The sequence below is a fragment of the Odocoileus virginianus genome, chromosome 5, assembly GCF_023699985.2.
Source record: "Odocoileus virginianus isolate 20LAN1187 ecotype Illinois chromosome 5, Ovbor_1.2, whole genome shotgun sequence".
In the NCBI taxonomy this organism is placed as follows: domain Eukaryota; kingdom Metazoa; phylum Chordata; class Mammalia; order Artiodactyla; family Cervidae; genus Odocoileus; species Odocoileus virginianus.
The window spans coordinates 7,858,175-7,876,841 of NC_069678.1; the positions used below are offsets into that span (position 1 = coordinate 7,858,175).

An 18,667-nucleotide genomic window follows, 5' to 3' on the forward strand; every position below is an offset into this window, starting at 1 on the left:
ATGTCCATCAACTGATGAATGGATAAATAAAATACAGTATAGCCATACAATGGAATATTAATCATAAAAATGAAGTGCTAATAATGCTGCAACATAGATGAATCTCATGTGATGTACCACATATAATTCCATTTTTGTGAAGTATGCAGAAAAGGCAAATCCGTAGAGACAGATAGTAGATTAATAGTTGCTGGGGGTTGCAGGTATGGTGGAATGGAGAATGACTGTTAATAAAAACCCCATACTTAGTGGGATTTATTTTCAGGGTGATGAAAATGTTCTAGAATTAGATAATGGTGATGGTTGTACAACCTTGTGAATACACTAAAAACCACTGAATTAAAAATTTTAAAGGAGTAAATTTGTTATGTAAATTACATCTGATTTTTTTAATTCTTTAGTGAAATTTAAAGGATTCCATGATAGCTCAGTTGGTAAATAATCTGCCTGCAATGCAGGAGACCATGGTTCGATTCCTAGATCAGGAAAATCCGCTGGAAAAGGGATAGGCTACCCATTCCAGTATTCTTGGACTTCCCTTGTGACTTAGCTGGTAGAGAATCCGCCTGCAATGCGGGAGACCTGGGTTCAGGCTCTGGGTTGGGAAGATCCTTTGGAGAAGGGAACGGCTACCGCTTCAGTATTCTGGCCTAGAGAATTCCATGGACTGTACAGTCTGTGGGGTCACAAAGAGTTGGGCACAACTGAGCAACTTTTACCTTACTTCAGTAAAATTTAAAACTCATTTCATGTGCTTAGTAGCCAAATTTTAACAGATTGGACAGTGCAGAAACAGAATATGTCTATCATAGCAGGAATCAAACCATGGTCTCCTGCATTACAGGCAGATTCTTTACCAACTGAGCTATCACAGAAGCCTTTAAATTTGACTAAAAATTTTAAAAATCAGATTTAATTTACATAACAAACCCCTTTAAAATGTTTAATTCAGTGATTTTTAGTGTATTCACAAGGTTGTACAACCATCCCCATTATCTATTGGACAGCACTACTCAAGAAGAAACATTTTAGCTTAATTCACTGGGCACATTTCATTTTTCAAATCATTCAAATAACTCATAAAAAATTATTGTTATAAAAATTCAAGTATTTGAAAACCCCAGCTCCCATAGACTATCACCTGTACCAGTACTTTATCCCCAGGTAAGAACTGTCACCTGTTTGCTGTATATCTTTCTGAATGCTTTTTGTACTTTTTATGTGTATCTATATCTGGTTTATAGTTATCATTAGTGTTCCCATGATAGCTTGGTTCTTGATTTCTTGGAAATTCTTATGTATAAACCCCTTACACTCAATTTTTCTCGTCTAGGTGATGCTGGGAGCAGAACTCCAAAAGACCAGAAGGTAACTTGAAATGAGTAAAAGAAGGATGAGAGAGAAGAATATGAAGATAGAAGAAATTTTTGGCCTAACTGTTCAGTCAGTTCAGTCATCAAGATATAACCAGTCACCCTGAAGTCAGCCCCATGGGTCGCAGTTCTCTAATAGATGTTAGAAGAATGCAAAAGCTCCTTATAGATACATACACTGAATGCTGTATGAATATAGAATTTGGCAGTGATAAGCTAGATTAATTAATCAAGGAAAGCTTCCTAAAGCTGATTTCTGAACCAGATTTATAAGAAAGGGCAAGTTTTGCCTGATAGAGTAACTATAAGCTTCTAGAAGTAACTGTAAGCTTCTAAACGTTAACTCAGTCTTTTTTGTTTTTTAAAAGACAAGTTGTTATTCTCAAGAAGCGGTGCTACTATTTTAAAACTTGTCTCCCTCATCCCCCTTCTTTACAGCTCCGTGAAGCTATGGCTGCCTTAAGAAAATCGGCTCAAGATGTCCAGAAGTTCATGGATGCTGTCAACAAGAAGAGTAGTTCCCAGGATCTACATAAAGGTTAGTCAGGAGGCATCTTGGTATAGGTGCAGAGGTGAAGTCCTGCAGAGATTGCATGGATACTGACTGTGTTTTAATATTTCAACATCCTTCTCTACCTCTGTAGGATTCTGTTAATACCACAAATTCTCCTTGCTGTTTGCTTCAGTCTTTTTTGTGTGTGTTTTTGGCTGCATCAGTCAGCTTGCGGGATCTTAGTACCCTGACCAGGGATCGAACCCAGGCCCACAGCACTGAAAGTGCAGAGTCCTAACCTCTGAACCATTGGGGAAGTCTCTTGGCTTAAGTCGTTTGTATACTGGCTTTCTACCATGTGATGGCTTTGTCCAAATAACCTTTTAGCTCCATCCTCATGATTTCTTCTTTCAGATGAAGGTTAAAGAAAACAGTAACTCAAACTCTAAAAAAGAGGTCTGAAGGAAACTTTGTTTGTAGAATGCAGCTATTCAGAGATCCCTCCCAGGAAAATGATTTATAAATGCTGTGCTGTGCTTAGTTGCTCAGTCATGTCAGACTCTTTGTGATCCCATGGCCTGTAGCCTGCCGTGTTCCTCTGTCCATGGGGATTCTTCAGCCAAGAATACTGGAGTGGGTTGCCATGCCCTCCTCCAGGGATCTTCCTAACCCAGGTATTAAACCCAGGTCTCCCACATTGCAGGTGGATTCTTTACGGTCTTGAGCCACCCTGCTGCTTGGCATTTAATGAGTAATAGTTAATGTTGTTAATAAGGAGTCAGAAATATTTGGTTACAGTGAGGTGGTCTTGAGTTACATGTGAATTTCAATTCATATTTTCTCTGTTAGCATAAAGAATTGAGTCAACTGTGTCTTACATTTCTGCCCTTGGCCAAGGGAGCAGAAAAGGTGGTTAAGGATCAGAGATTACCCTATCTGTCCCAATAACCCAGTACCCTTTTTATTTTCCATTCTTTCCCCAATCTGTGCCATATCTCTTTAGAGCAACTTTGCTTTCTTCCTAGGGACCTTGAGTCAAATGTCTGGAGAATTGAGCAAAGATGGTGACTTGGTCGTCAGCATGCGCATCCTCGGCAAAAAGAGAACTAAGACATGGCACAAAGGCACCCTTATTGCCATCCAGACGGTTGGTATGTTCAAGCTAGAGGAAGGACTAATGAAAGACAACCTGCAGGTCACCATCACTGATTGTTTGTTTTCCTCACAGCCTTTGGCTTTTGTCTCTCACGTAGCAACCAGGATTCACACAGAAACTGATGGTTTTTAAAAATTTTTGTTTCTCTTTTCCCTTTTACTCAGGGCCAGGAAAGAAGTACAAGGTGAAATTTGACAACAAAGGCAAGAGTCTTCTGTCAGGAAACCACATTGCCTATGATTACCACCCTCCTGCTGACAAGTTGTATGTGGGCAGTCGAGTAGTGGCCAAATACAAAGATGGGAATCAGGTCTGGCTCTATGCTGGCATTGTAGCTGAGACACCAAACGTCAAAAACAAGCTCAGGTACCTAGACAGAAGATTGTAAACAGAGTGGAAGCCAGGAGCACATCATCTGCCCTGTTCAAGCCATAGTCCAGATCTCACAGTTAGCTCTGGTGTTCCTAGTCCTCAGTGGCTGGACACTCTCTCTTTTCTTTGCCACAGAGTCATGTGGGTGGGTCTTTCTTGCTCCCTTCCCCCCTTTTTTTCCCTTTTCTCAAGGAGAAAACTTGGTCGGGGCAGAATAATCCAGATTGATTAATGGTTAGAGGAATAGAGAATTCATACAGAAGGAAGAAATGGAGACTAAATGTTTTTCAGCAATGTGAGAATCCAATAGTATAACAAGAATAAATCACTTTTGGGAAAGTGGGGATATGTTGGTTAGATTAAGGGAGAATTCTAATATTCATTTCCATTATTATTTATTACAGGATATTGAATATAGTTCCCTGTGCTATACAGTGGGACCTTATTGTTTATCCATTCTATATATAATAGTTTGCATCTGCTAACCTAAGGGAGAATTCTTAATTCTTGGGGTGGGAAGAAAGAATAGTAAAAAGAAAGTAGTACACTGGAACATGTTCCCTGGATTGTGTCTTGTGTGTGATCCAGAGGAATGCAAGCTATAATAATTTCTGGTCATGTTAAATATCATAACCCCCAGTCTTTCTACCATTACTCTTTCCTTACAGGTTTCTCATTTTCTTTGATGATGGCTATGCTTCCTATGTTACACAGTCTGAACTATATCCCATTTGCCGGCCACGTGAGTGTCCCTCCTTTTTTCCTTAGCTCTTTTTGTTTTCTCTTCTATCTTGTATTTCTTCTTAAGACAACCAGTGGAAGAGCTCTAATGTTCTTGGTGTTTTAGTCTCAAAGAACATAAGTTTGATTAATGTTCTTTGAGAGATACAGTTTTATTTGTCATGTCTAGTGTTAGGTCTTGGCAGCCATAGAATCAGACATTAGATCATGACTGACTTTGAGTGGATGCACGTATTGTAGATGTGTTTTAATTTCATTTCTGAGTGATTTAAGTTTGAGAAGATGTTACTTCTTTCCTAGTCTCATGTTTAACATTTGTGTAAATCTGCAGTCTGTGTAGTGCCTTCATAGCACTTTCTCAGAGTGCTTTCTACAGAACCTGTATTAGATGGGGTCTTCATAGGGTCCTCTATACTTATGACTCTGGCTTAGGAGAGACTCTTATAGATGCAACTGTTTTTAGTTGCAGGAAAGTCAAATAAAATGGCTGTTTCCACATAACATGGCAGTAAATACACTCAGGGTCCCTTAAAAGCCTGATGGAGCCTGAGAAGGAAGGACAGGTTTTTTAAAATCAGTTTATGGTGCCACCTGATTCTTTTTGATTTACCTTTAGACTTATCAAGTAAGCAAAAATTTCCACTTGACTTTTCCTAAGAGGATACATCCATTTCTAGGAAATGAGTGACTCACCTATGTTTGCATACTGCTTATTCATTTAGTATTTGCAGAATTTGTGTGCACGTTTGCACATTAGGTTCAGTACTTTTAAGTGGTCATGGTTTTGCTTCCCTTGAGGTTATGATTTCTTCATTTATTTTTTCTCTCCCTCCCAACTTGAAAAATGCCAAACGTCTCCTTGTCAACCCTTTTTCCCTATCAAGACATGCCCTACCTGCCCTCTCTCAGCCCTCCTTCTTCCTTGGGACAGTGAAAAAGACTTGGGAGGACATAGAAGACATCTCCTGCCGAGACTTCATAGAAGAGTATATCACCGCTTACCCCAACCGCCCCATGGTGTTGCTCAAGAGTGGCCAGCTGATCAAGACTGAGTGGGAAGGCACGTGGTGGAAGTCCCGGGTCGAGGAGGTGGACGGCAGCCTAGTCAGGATCCTCTTTCTGGTACTCTTCTTTTGAGTCTTAGAGGCGGGGATTCAGGTGGGATGGGGGAGCATGGCATAATTATGGCATATGTAGCTATGCCATAGCCTTTCTTCTTTGTTACTCTCTTACCTATTCTCACTGTTTTGGGTCATATTTTACTTTTTTTTCATTACTCTATGCGTGGTTATTAAAAATAAAGTCCCTGAATTTAAGACTCCAATCTGCATGATAGTGTTTTTGTTTTTGCTTTTCTCCAGGAGTATCCACAATGCATGTAGGTACAGAGAAGGCTGCTAGTTCTGTTTTCCCAGGGTTAGGGTTTTGATAACTTAATGGGACAAAAAAGAGGGATCAGTGAATTCTGAGGTCTTGGTGATCTTTCAAAGCCCAGCTTAACTCTTAAATCTTCTGTAAAAAAAAAAATCTTCTGTAATTGTCCTTTTCTCCCCTCTCACACCTTGGAATTATATTTCTTCTCTGAGCTATCTCAGCCCTTTGATCCTAATGATCCTTGTTACATGTCTTATACTCAGTATAAACATCTATTTCTCATCATTTTTTTAAACAAGGAATATACGTGTTTTTCTTTTGGGGGGTTTTATTGTTGTTGTTTAATTCCGGATGTCTGTTGTGGAGCCTAGCACATAAATTTATTGAATAGATAGGGAATTGGGCATTCATCAGGGAGATTTTCCCCAAGGGAGGCACGTGGTATTCTTCAAAAGTGGCAGGTTAGATTCTAGCCTTTAACCTAATCCTCTGCCACCTTTCCTTACTTGCAATCCCCTAGGATGACAAAAGATGTGAATGGATCTACCGAGGCTCTACACGTCTGGAGCCCATGTTCAGCATGAAGACGTCATCCGCCTCTGCACTGGAGAAGAAGCAAGGGGGACAGCTCAGAACACGTCCCAATGTGGGTAAGTCGTGAAAGCCATCTGGGAGAGGGAAGAAATGGACAGATCAGCAAAGTGATGTGTGTGTGATGGCTGTATCCTTTGCTTACCAGAATGACACTACTGCCACATTGAAAACAGGACATGTTCCTAAGTTTCCGGTAGTGGTGATGAATTTGTGTTGCTGCCTCAACATGCTATGGCTCTGATTTGTTCTCAAAAACACATAAAGATCTGAAACAACTGGCTTAGGTTAGGGGTATTGTTGGTAGTAACTACCTCCATTATTCACGTGAGGATTATCTGCTTTGTGTGTGTTATCTGTGGTCTTTTTTTTTTTCTTTGCTGTGGTGGGTCTTCACTGCTCAAGGACTTTCTCTAGTTGCAGCTAGCAGGGGCTACTACTCATTGCCATGTCCAGGCTTCTCATTACAGTGGCTTATCTTATTGCAAAGCCTAGGCCCTAGAACATGCAGGCTTAGTAATTCTGGCTCCCAGGTTTTAGAGCACAGGCTCAGTAGTTGTGGCACACAGGTTTAGTTGCTCTCTGGAATGTGAAATCTTCTCAGTTCAGGGATCAAACCCATATCCCCTGCCTTCCAGTCTAATTTTTATGCACTGCATGTGGTTAACTTGTTTTAAAATTTTGGCTTTGTTTTTATATGTTCCTGGCTTACTTTTTGGTTAATTTTTCTTGACAATATTAGTTGATCAGAGAATGTATTTTTGAAAAATTTTACCAAAGTATAACATAATTGGCTTCCCTGGTGGCTCAGTGGTAAATAATCTACCTGCCAGTGCAGGAGAAACAGGTTCAATCCTTGGGTTGGAAAGATCTCCTGGAGGAGGAAATGGCTACCCACTCCAGTATTCTTGCCTGGGAAATCTCATGGACAGAGGAGCCTGGTGGGCTACAGTCATAAGGTCACAAAGAGTCAGACATGACTTAGCAGTTAAATAACAACAAGAGCAGTAGAATAATTATTAATGTAAAGTGTCTGAGGCAGGAAGATAAAATCTTACTATTTAAATGAAAGTCAGCCTGTGCCAATATTCCCACTCATTGGCATAAATAATGAGAGCTAACAGTCATAGCACTTAGAATGTTTCTGTTGTTGCTTTATTATATAAATTGAGAATCAGATCTGTGGATGAATATAAATGGCACAGCTCTTATGTTCTCAATGGTCAATTTCCTTTTCTTATAGGTGCTGTGAGAAGCAAAGGCCCCGTGGTCCAGTACACTCAGGATCTAACAAGTACTGGAACCCAGTTCAAGCCTATGGAATCCCCACAGCCTACAGCCCCAGCTGCCCCACCTGCCCCACCTGGTCCAGCTCTGTCCCCCCAGGCAGGTGACAGTGAGTGAGTGCTATTCCTTCTTTTTCACCAGTTTCTTTTATATTACATTTTCTGTATCCCTTACTGTATGATCTCTAATCTCCTAGAAGCTTGGAAAGCCAGCTTGCCCAATCTCGGAAGCAGGTAGCCAAAAAAAGCACATCTTTCCGGCCAGGATCTGTGGGCTCTGGTCATTCCTCCCCTACATCCCCTGCACTCAGTGAAAATGCCCCTGGTGGGAAACCTGGGATCAATCAGACATATAGGTGAGAAAATCTCAGGCTCTCTGTTGGGAATGTTGGCAGTGTGGACTGAGTGGGGGAGGTTCCTTGGCCACAAGGGGCCTCGTTAAGACTATGACGGTGAGAAGTTTGGACTTGAAAGGAAAGCTTTAACCTTGGAATTTTCCAGGAAACAAAAAGTTAATTGAATTAGAAACTAGGTGCCTAGAAATACAATCACTAGAAAGTCATTTGTTAAGACTGCGTGTTGAATATGGTGTTGTCATTGGTACAATAGAAAGGGAACTTGGTAGCCTCTTTCCTTGAACCCTGGGGGTCAATAAAGGCATTTATAGGAAACATAGCAGGGAAAACAACTAGCATGGATAGAAGACTGGATGCTAGTCCCATAATTCACAGGCAAAAATAAAATTTAGGAAAATACACACTGTTGAAACAGTTATTATCAGTTAATGAAGAGTAACCAGGGTGTTTCATTGTCCAGTAAGGCAAGGGGAAGTTTAACTTACTTGTGTCATCTTTAGCTTCAAGAGCATAATAACTATTAGACAGGTTAGAGAAGTGGCTTAGCCAGCTAATGGGCTACTTCTACAACAGAGAGGTCCTGTTTCCTTCTGATCTGATCTCTTGCATCTCATTTGCAGGTCACCTTTAGGCTCCACAACCTCGGCCCCAGCACCCCCAGCTCCCCCAGCTCCCCCAGCCTTCCATGGCATGCTGGAACGGGCCCCTGCAGAGCCCTCCTACCGCGCTCCCATGGAGAAGCTTTTCTACTTACCTCATGTCTGCAGCTATACTTGTCTGTCTCGGGTCAGACCTATGAGAAGTGAGCAGTATCGGGGCAAGAATCCTCTGTTAGTCCCACTACTCTATGACTTCCGGCGAATGACAGCCCGGCGCCGAGTTAACCGCAAGATGGGCTTTCATGTTATCTATAAGACACCCTGTGGCCTCTGCCTTCGGTCAATGCAGGAGATTGAGCGTTACCTTTTTGAGACTGGCTGTGACTTCCTGTTCCTGGAGATGTTCTGTTTGGATCCGTATGTTCTTGTGGACCGAAAGTTTCAGCCCTATAAGCCTTTTTACTATGTTTTGGACATCACCTATGGAAAGGAAGACGTTCCTCTATCCTGCGTTAACGAGATTGACACAACTCCCCCACCCCAGGTGGCCTACAGCAAGGAACGGATCCCGGGCAAGGGTGTTTTCATTAACACAGGCCCTGAATTTCTTGTTGGCTGTGACTGCAAAGATGGGTGCCGGGACAAGTGAGTTGGTTCGGGAATTGTGGCCCTGCCTCCAACTTTGTTGTGATTTCCTTTATTTCCACCACTTTCTTTGCCTTACACTGTACTATCCTTTCCTCACCTTCCTTGATTTGCTTTCTTAGCTGTAGCTCCTTCTGTAAGGCCTCCAGAGAGGCTGGAACCCCACAGCATAATCCTGGGTACATGCTTAGATAGCATCACGACTCATTGGACATAAACTTGAGCAAACTCCAAGAAATAGTGGAGGACAGGGAAGCCTGGTGTGCTGCAGTCCATGGGATCACAAAAAGTCAGACAATGTAGCAACTGAACAGCAGTGCATGTGTCTTATGTTTGTTTTCTTCTCTGATTCTCAGTTTCCTTTGCTTCCCTCCATCATGCTTTCAGTTGCTACTTGTTGTTCTGTGTCTCTTTATTTTACTCTTACTCTGTCATAGTCCTACTGTCTTTTCCTTCCTCATTTACACATATGGGAGAAGAAAAAGAAATTTTACTACCTTATCACCGTCCTTTTATTAGTAGTACTTCTTGCCTCTGAAGAAAGTCTCCCAGCTCTAGTAGTTGTACCCTTCTGTTTTATACAGGTCCAAGTGTGCCTGCCATCAGCTCACTATCCAGGCTACAGCCTGCACCCCAGGAGGCCAAATCAACCCCTACTCTGGCTACCAATACAAGAGACTAGAAGAATGTCTGCCCACAGGGTAAGTAGTCAGGGGAAAGTTTAGCACCTCAGAGACTAAATTATTGTTTGTACGAAACAGCAGCATTGTAAAATTGAAGCCAAAAGAAAAAAAACTGAAACAGACATTTTATCAATTAAACCTTACCAAATACCTAGCACATATTTCTTCCTTGAGCTTTTAAATGAATACATATAATGATTGAATAGTATCTAGCAGTTTTCTGTTGCAGTAAAATATGACCTTGATTCATAGCTGTATGATTATTCTAATAGATTGTGGTTTACTCTGGCAAGTGAGACGTATTCAGAGAGGAGGAGTCGTCAGGGGCCTGATTTATAGGACTTTGTAAATCAGAATAAAAATTAGAACCAAATTCATGATGTGATAGGAAGCTGTTAAGAGTATTTTAAATGGAAAGAAAAAAAAAAAAGTATTTTAAGCAGACTACTGCTGTCTACCTTTTAAGGACTATTCTGACTTCTCTGTGAAAATAAGCTTTAGGGCAGCAGCAATAGAATTTGGAAGCTCAATAGATAATTTCAGGAACACAGGTGTAAGAAGTGGTGGTTACTGGGACTTGTCCTAGAATGAAAGTGGCAGTAGAAATGAGAAAAGATCCATGGCTAATTCATTTCAATGTATGACAAAAACCACTGCAATGTTGTAAAGTAATTAGCCTCCAACTAATAAAAATAAATGGAAAAAAAAAAAGAAAGAAATGAGAAAGGATAGATACCACAAAAGAGAAATGAATTCACAGTGACTTCAGCCTTCTCAAAATAATGTTAGACACTAGATGGCAATTGAGGGATCTATTCAAAATTCTAAGGAAAATGACTTTTTAAAAAATAATTTTATATATTTATTTTTGGCTGTAGTGAGTCACCTTGCTGCACAGACTTTTCTCTCGTTGCTGCGGGGGAAGCACTACTGCAGTTGCGGTGCATGGGCTTCTCTCTCCGTGACTTCTGTTTGCAGACATACGCTCTGGGGCTTACGAGCTTCCGTAGTTGGCAGCACATGTGCTCAGGGATGCACTTGGAGATAGAGCTACAGAATGTGATGGATTGACTATGGAATGGAAAGGAGAAGAGAATCAAGGACAGTCCTAAATTTTACACTTGAACGACTAGGTGTATGTTGGTTTTTGTACCAAAATGGAAGACTAGAGCTAGAGTTCAGGTCTGAGTGAAATTCAGCCGCTCTGGCCACACTAAGTTTGAGGTGTCTGTTAGGCAGCCCAGGTGGAAATGTCAGGAAGGCATTGAGATTTCTAGAGAGAACTGTAAGGACTGGCATAAAAAATTAGGAATCATCAGCTCAGGAGCGGTAGTTACAGCTTGGATGCGTTCATCTGGAGAGAACATTGATGATAGAAAAGAGAATGTGCCCAGAAGTAAGTCCTGGGATCTGCAACTGGAAATTGGACAGAGGAGGTAAGACTGTGTGGACAGTCTCACAGGTGTGAGACTGAGAAGAGACATGAGATCAGCATGTGCGATGGAGAAGGACAGGTAAGGCAAAGAGGACAGTGAACAGAGTGGGATAGAAAGTGGTAAGCTGGGTGTATATGCACATGTGACTTAATTACTCTAGTACGTAAGAAATACATAATTAACAGAAAGGACAAAGAGGGAAGAATGATCAGTGAAATAATTCAGATGTTTCCCCATAATGAAAAGGTCCGTTTCCAAAGTGAAATCAGGTTCTAGCATAACAGATGAAAATAGAGGCCCACGAAAGCACGTGATAAAACGTGATCATTATATCCACAGAACACTGAGGACAAAAAGAAAATAATAAAACTTTCTACATAAGAGAAAGATATCTCAAAAGAAATAAGAATTCAGAGTGACTTCAGCCTTCTTAAAATAATGTCTATAGCTGGATGGTAATTAAAGAATCTATTCTAAATTCTAAGGAAAATTCTTTCTTTTATATATATATAATTTTATTTGTTTATTTTTGGCTGTGCTGGGTCTTCGTTGCTGCACAGGCTTTTTTCTAGTTGTGACAAGGAGGGTGCTACTCTAGTTGCAGTGCACAGGCCTCTTAACCACAGTGGCCTCTCCTGTTGGCATAGCACAATGTCTGGTGCACATGGGCTAGTAGCCGTTCCTGGGCTTTAGAGCACAGGTGCAGTAGTTGTCATGCACAGGCTTAGTTGCTCTGTGGCATGTGGGATCTTCCCAGATCAGGGATCAAACCTGTGTCTCTTGCATTGCCCGGCAGATTCTTTACCACTCAGCCACCAGGGAAGCGCAGGAAAATTATTCCTAACTTAGAGTTCTAAACCCAGGAAAACTATCAGTTGTGGGTTAAAGTAGGCTAACATTTTTTAGACATGAAATACCTCAAATTTTTCCATTATTTCCCCTCTCAGAAAATTACTGGAAATGTTTACTAAAGTGAGGGGGAAAGACAAGAGAGGAAGGCGTATACTGATCCGGGAAATAGTGGATCCAATTCCAAAGAAGAGTGAGGGGAATCCCACATGATAGTGAAGTCAAGGGGGCTTCCAGGCTGACAGCTGTGCACCAGATATAGAAAACAGCCACTGTTTTCTACAGGTCAGACTTGCCTGCAGGAGAAGCTTTTGGGAAAGGGGGTTTGATAGAAAGCCTGATGTGTCTGACTGTCATCAGAAGAAATCAGGACATAAATTTAAGCTGAGTGCATTAAGCATTTCCTAAGCAAAGGAAAAGACTGCTATTAGCTTTAGCTACATTGTGTCATTTATGTTTTACTTGTAATAAAATTGAATCCTGTAACAATGTTTAGATTTGATAATGCTGGTGAGTGTTCTTATAGCTTTTTTATATGTTTGAAATGTTTCATAAAAGTATTTTCACATAACCACAAATATGTTCCTCCCCTGCTCAAACTCTTTAAGAGCTTTTCACTGCACTTTGGATTTTATTCTGACTCCTAATTTTGGGTCACAGGATAGTGTACTATCTGACCCCTTCCTATCTCTATCCTTCCAAAACTGTTCCAGCCACACTGATACTCTTCAGTGCCTGGATCCAGTTCACCCAGTGTTTGCCAGCCTACCTCGAGAGCCTTTGTACATACTGTGCCCTCTTCTGGGCATCCTTCCACTGTTGTTTGCATGATTATCTTCTTTAACCTGAGCTCTCAGATTTGCTCTCACCTCCTCAGAGAGACCTCTCCTGGTCACTCTAAAACTCGGTCATTTTCACTCCTTTAATTCTCTCATTCAGAGTTTGTCCTTTCATTGTATCTGTGACAACTTTCATTTTGTTAACTTGTTTTTGGTCTCTTTCCATTACATTAAGAGGTAATCTCCATGAGAGCAGGAACTTGTTTCTCTTGCTTACCATTGTATCATCAGCAAATTTTTACCCAGTGCACAGCACATGGTAACCACTTAAATTCTGTTGAAGGGATGAATGATGCTCTGTTTGGCTAGTCTGAAAGTTTCATGTGGTAGTGATTAGTAGTTGTTCAGCCACTCAGTCCTGTCTGACTCTTTCAACCCTATGGACTGTATCCCACAAGGCTCCTCCATCTATGGGGTTTCCTAGGCAAGATTACTGGGGTGGGTTGCCATTTCTTTCTCCAGGGATCTTACCAACCTAGGGATTGAACCCGCATCTCCTACATTGGCAGGTAAGTTCTTTACCACTGAGCCACCAGGGAAGCCCTTGTTGGTGATTACACCTGAGTTCATATTCTGGCCTTGTCCTTTCCAAATTGATCTTCTTTTAGTTAACAGAGGATATGAACATTAATACCTTCCCAACCCCAGTAGAGTTTTAAGAGACCTAACAAAGTTGTTTCTTGGTGTGGTATTGGTTACATGGTGTGTTCAGTTTGCGAAAAATCATTGAGCTATAGACTTTTACATATTCTTCTCTCTGTGTGTATTATGCTTTAATGTTTTCATAAGTTAAAAAAATATCTTCATAGGGCTGCTGTAAGGATAGAATAAGAGAATTGTATATAAAGCATTGACATAATGCCAAACACAAAATATATATGCTTGGTAAGTAGAAGCTGCTGTTGCCTTTGCCTAGAGAGACTTTACTGATGTCATCAACTAACTGACTGTACTGTTGTCATCTTTATAAAAGCAGTTGTCTTCCTTAAATTTACGTACCAGGAAAATAAGAAGTTAAATCGTAACACGAAGTAGAGCATAAAGATACTCCCTAAAAATATGACAGTTTTCTCAGAGTGTTCTCTTCCTTTAATGTTGACATTTACTAACTCTCTGATTAACTTCAATAGTTTATTTTTTAAATAGTTCAGTTGTAATACCTTAAACTAGATAGAAATGAGCTCCCTGAGAGGAGAGATCATGACTTTTCCATTGCTGTGTTCCCACTGTCTAGTACAGCTCTTGGTGTTTAATAAATGTTCACTGAAAATCAACTTTACCAAAAGCAAGAGTCCCATGAACTTCCAGTTCCTCATCTTTTGCTCCCTTTCAGTATGTATTATATGGGCTTCTGATTTCCTTAAATATATTTTATTGTATCTGTTTCTACAGGCTGATTTATTTTACTGCCTCTTAATCCATATTCACATCCTGGTTCACTTAGCTTTTCTCCAGGTGTTAGGCATTCTTTTATTCACTGTTACTGTCTTTAGTGCTATAAATATCTGTATTAATCACTTTTCCCCCTTCTGAGTTATTTCTTTGAGCTATATTTCCAAACAAATCAAAGAGCATAGACAATTCAGTAAGTCTGCTTATTTAGATCATTACCTGATAAATGATGACACCTTAAAAATTGTAACAGTTCTGTGGATGTAACAGATGCTATAGTGATCATGTTATGATTGATTTTATTGTGATCTCCTCCCAGAGTTTATGAGTGTAACAAACGCTGCAAGTGTGACCCTAACATGTGCACAAACCGGTTGGTACAGCATGGCCTGCAAGTTCGTCTGCAGCTTTTCAAGACCCAGAACAAGGGGTGGGGTATCCGTTGCTTGGATGACATTGCCAAAGGCTCCTTTGTCTGTATTTATGCAGGTTGGTGATGAAAGGGTTGCTTTCTGGGGTGAGAACATAGTGGAACATTGAATCAGAGACAAGTTAAATTTAAGAATAAAATGCTTAACCTGTGAACTAGGAGAAGGCAGCAGCCAGGATTTTCTTCTAAAAAGAACATGAGTGATGTGCCTGTCTGGGTGGATCAGGAAGGGTCAAAAGTGCTTCAGGAGAACAAGAACGAAAAGGGATGAAATTGTGGACATGTTTCAGCAGAGAGAGACATGGTAGTAGAAAAAATGACATGTGTCATTTTTTCCCACATCACTCCACCCAGAGATTTACCATAACTTAGGAAGAATCAGGTGGCAGAAAGGGCAAGATTTAAAGCTCCCCTTAACTCTCAACAGTTAAGACACTAAGGAGGAGGTATCATCAAAGAGAAACAGGAGACCATATTGAATGTGATTTGACTCTGTACTGTGGGGCTGGGTATTGATGAAATGAACTTTATTCTTTCTAAAAGCTGGAAGGCTTTCTCTTCATTCCCAGGGAAGATCCTGACAGATGACTTTGCTGACAAGGAGGGCCTAGAAATGGGTGATGAGTACTTTGCCAATCTGGACCATATTGAAAGCGTGGAGAACTTCAAGGAGGGGTATGAGAGTGATATCCCCTGTTCCTCTGACAGCAGTGGTGTAGACTTGAAGGACCGGGGAGATGGCAACAGCGGCACAGAGGACCCCGAGGAGTCCAACGACGACAGCTCGGATGACAACTTCTATAAGGACGAGGACTTCAGCACCAGCGCGGTGTGGCGCAGCTATGCCACCCGGCGGCAGACCCGGGGCCAGAGGGAAAACGGACTGTCTGAGATGTCTTCCAAGGACTCTCGTCCCCCAGACCTGGGGCCCCCACATACTCCTGTCCCTCCGTCAATCCCTGTAGGTGGCTGCAATCCACCTTCCTCTGAAGAGACACCCAAGAACAAAGTGGCCTCTTGGTTGAGCTGCAACAGTGTCAGTGAAGGTGGCTTTGCTGACTCTGACAGCCATTCATCCTTCAAGACTAGTGAAGGTGGGGAAGGCCGCACTGGGGGAGGCAGAGGGGAAGCGGAGAAGGCTTCCACCTCAGGGCTGGGCTTCAAGGATGAGGGAGACATCAAGCAGGCCAAGAAGGAGGTAAGCAGTGGCAGGAACTCTGAGAATTGTGGCTGTTATATAAGTTTGATGTGGTGACAGACTTAATGCAATCTCACTACGAGACCATGAGTGTTATTGTTTTTGACCATGCCGCATGGCTTGGGGAACTTAGTTCCTTGACCAGGGATCAAACTTGTGTCCTCTGCAGTGGAAGCACAGAGTTCTAACCACAGGATAGACTGCCAAGGAATTCCCTTTCCATGAGTCTTCACATGCAAGTGATTTATTTGATGGATTTCTATGGCAAACCTGATCAATCTTCCCCCTAATACATTCCTATGGTGGTGTAGTTGCTAAGTCATGTCTGATTCTTGTGACCCCATGTTTGTTTAAAGAACCAAATTATTTTAAAATCAGCCTGCTGTGGGGAAAGTACCTGATTAATTCCAAAGTGGAGGATTTAAGTAATTTTTTAAAACTGCCACCTCAATTTATCTACATCATTGCTTTCATTATAGTAGAAAAACAAGAATTGATCTTAACATATTTTTAATGATGTTGAAACTTACCACATTACAGGTGGTAAACAGTCCCTTGTCCTTGGAATATTCTGCCCAGGGTGTTTGCCATGCACATTTTGGAATGCCCTATTATTGGGAAGGGTTAAAGACCCCTCCCAGTGGGGCTTCCTGATGAAAATGATCGTTATTCTCAAGTTGGAGAGTTAATTTCTCCACACACATCCCACTTTAGATAGTGTACCTCTCGCTGGCTGATATCTTTAGAGGTCATCTGAGGTGAAGTCTACAGTTGTTGGGTATATTATCTAGAACCATGGAAACATTCAGCCATTCACTCGCTCTGTCTTCCAGGACCCTGATGACCGAAACAGGATATCGATGTAAGTGCCTTGCTTTTTTATCTGTTTCCAAATCTTCCTCCTCTCGAGCCTACAAAAGCAGCCTAAGAAACAGCCAGTAAACCTGACCCTCTCGTGTCTCCCTCTCCCATCAGAGTTACTGAAAGCTCTCGAAATTATGGTTATAATCCTTCTCCTGTGAAGCCTGAAGGACTTCGCCGCCCACCAAGTAAGACTAGTATGCATCAGAGCCGACGACTCATGGCCTCTGCTCAGTCAAACCCTGATGTAAGTGACCTTTCTCGAGCTGTACCTTACCCAGCCTCCTGTTTTACTCTAGAGTGTGAGTAAAGGAACATTCTGCTCGTGTCATCAAGTCTATCACCATAATTGCTGTTGGATATTTTCTTATTTCTCTGGTCTTGACTTCCTGCCTCGTTTTACTTCATCCAGCATCTAATCTCACTATAGTCTCAACCCCTTCCCGCCTAACTGTACCTAAAAGCAGGGATCCCAAGGGGCCCTTTCCATTTCTCAGTTTTTTTATACATATATATTTTTTGGCTTCACTGGGTCCCAGTTGCTGCATGCGGGATCTTCCATCTTCCTTGCAGCATGGAGAATCTTTTTTAGTTGCACTTTGTGGGATCCAGTTCCCTGACCAGGGATCCATGCCAGGCCCCCTCTGCTGGGAGTGTGGAATCCCAGCCACTGTACCACCAGGGAAGTCCCTCTCCATTTACTCTTATTCCGTCTTTTCACCCTTCTGCTTCCTCAGGATATCCTGACCCTGTCCAGCAGCACAGAAAGTGAGGGGGAAAGTGGGACGAGCCGGAAGCCCACTACTGGCCAGACTTCAGCCACAGCCGTGGACAGTGATGATATCCAGACCATCTCCTCTGGCTCTGAAGGGGATGACTTTGAGGACAAGAAGAACATGTCTGGTAGTCTGGGAGAATTTGTGGGGTAGTAGGAAGGAACCAGTAGGGGGAAAATTCAGATCCTAAGAATTGAAGCATCCCTGGGAAGACTCCCTGACTCCCAGCTAAACTGTTAATGTGTGACATGTCCCCTCCCTCTCTTCTTTCCAGTTCCCTATTTTTTTCCCTCTGCTCCTGTATCCAGCAGTTCTAATCCTGCTTGAGAAAAACTGCCACCTTGGGCCTTTGCCTCAGAGTCCCAGCTTATTGGTATTCCTGAGGTGCACTGGGTGGGATAAAAATGGAAGCAGGAAAAAAAGGAAGTAGAAGTTCCACTCATGAGGTAGGGTGGCTCTAGCCCCATTCTTCTCCTTGTCCAGGTCCAATGAAGCGCCAAGTGGCAGTAAAATCAACCCGGGGTTTTGCTTTGAAATCAACCCATGGGATTGCCATTAAATCAACCAACATGGCATCCGTGGAAAAGGGGGAGAGTGCACCCGTTCGTAAGAACACACGCCAGTTCTACGATGGGGAGGAGTCTTGCTACATCATCGATGCCAAGCTTGAAGGCAACCTGGGCCGCTATCTCAATGTGAGACCCCTTTTCCTCACCTGTATGTGCTGGTTATCCCCTAGTCCTCACATTTCTAGTTTTTTTAAATGCAACTACATAAACCCACCTTTTCTCATTATAAATTCTTGATCACAAAGGATCTTAAAAGAGGTGCCTTTCAAAATTTCTGTTGCCGTGGGAGGATCAAATGGCATTGTTTTCATCCAGCTCTCACTCACCCCACAGAACCAGATTCTGTTTCCTTGGTTTGTAAGTGAATCTGTACTTAAACCTACAGCACAGTTGCAGCCCCAACCTGTTTGTCCAGAATGTCTTCGTGGATACTCACGATCTCCGCTTCCCGTGGGTGGCCTTCTTTGCCAGCAAGTAAGAGGGAATCAGGAAAGGGGATGGGTGGGTGGGGAAAGCCCAGGTTGGGGAGGGGCCAGGACATTCAAAGGGCCTCTCTTCCATCTGTGATCCAGCTCCCCCTGCACAGTCAGTCATCACAGGCCTGGGTTTCTGCTGTTTGACCACACCCTTCCTCCTCCTCCTCTTTAG

The 18,667-nt window shown here is 42.1% G+C and overlaps 1 protein-coding gene across 5 annotated transcripts in view; it reads left to right on the plus strand.

Moving 5' to 3' along the window:
• SETDB1 (SET domain bifurcated histone lysine methyltransferase 1) overlaps positions 1 to 18,667 on the plus strand; it is a 30,855-nt gene that overhangs the window by 11,377 nt on the left and 811 nt on the right. For 3 of the 5 annotated variants that reach the window (XM_020912213.2, XM_020912228.2, XM_020912232.2), the window contains exons 4-21: positions 1,334 to 1,368; positions 1,812 to 1,911; positions 2,892 to 3,017; positions 3,187 to 3,388; positions 4,063 to 4,136; positions 5,067 to 5,257; positions 6,030 to 6,159; positions 7,344 to 7,500; positions 7,584 to 7,742; positions 8,363 to 8,986; positions 9,571 to 9,687; positions 14,505 to 14,674; positions 15,185 to 15,813; positions 16,647 to 16,675; positions 16,789 to 16,921; positions 17,412 to 17,577; positions 17,934 to 18,145; positions 18,405 to 18,493. In XM_020912213.2, the coding sequence (XP_020767872.1) occupies positions 1,334 to 1,368; positions 1,812 to 1,911; positions 2,892 to 3,017; positions 3,187 to 3,388; positions 4,063 to 4,136; positions 5,067 to 5,257; positions 6,030 to 6,159; positions 7,344 to 7,500; positions 7,584 to 7,742; positions 8,363 to 8,986; positions 9,571 to 9,687; positions 14,505 to 14,674; positions 15,185 to 15,813; positions 16,647 to 16,675; positions 16,789 to 16,921; positions 17,412 to 17,577; positions 17,934 to 18,145; positions 18,405 to 18,493 (3,343 nt within the window). Of the gene's footprint in view, positions 1 to 1,333; positions 1,369 to 1,811; positions 1,912 to 2,891; positions 3,062 to 3,186; positions 3,389 to 4,062; positions 4,137 to 5,066; positions 5,258 to 6,029; positions 6,160 to 7,343; positions 7,501 to 7,583; positions 7,743 to 8,362; positions 8,987 to 9,570; positions 9,688 to 14,504; positions 14,675 to 15,184; positions 15,814 to 16,646; positions 16,676 to 16,788; positions 16,922 to 17,411; positions 17,578 to 17,933; positions 18,146 to 18,404; positions 18,494 to 18,667 lie in introns of those variants that run through there. The other 2 variants (XM_020912217.2, XM_020912238.2) reach the window with 2 other exon arrangements.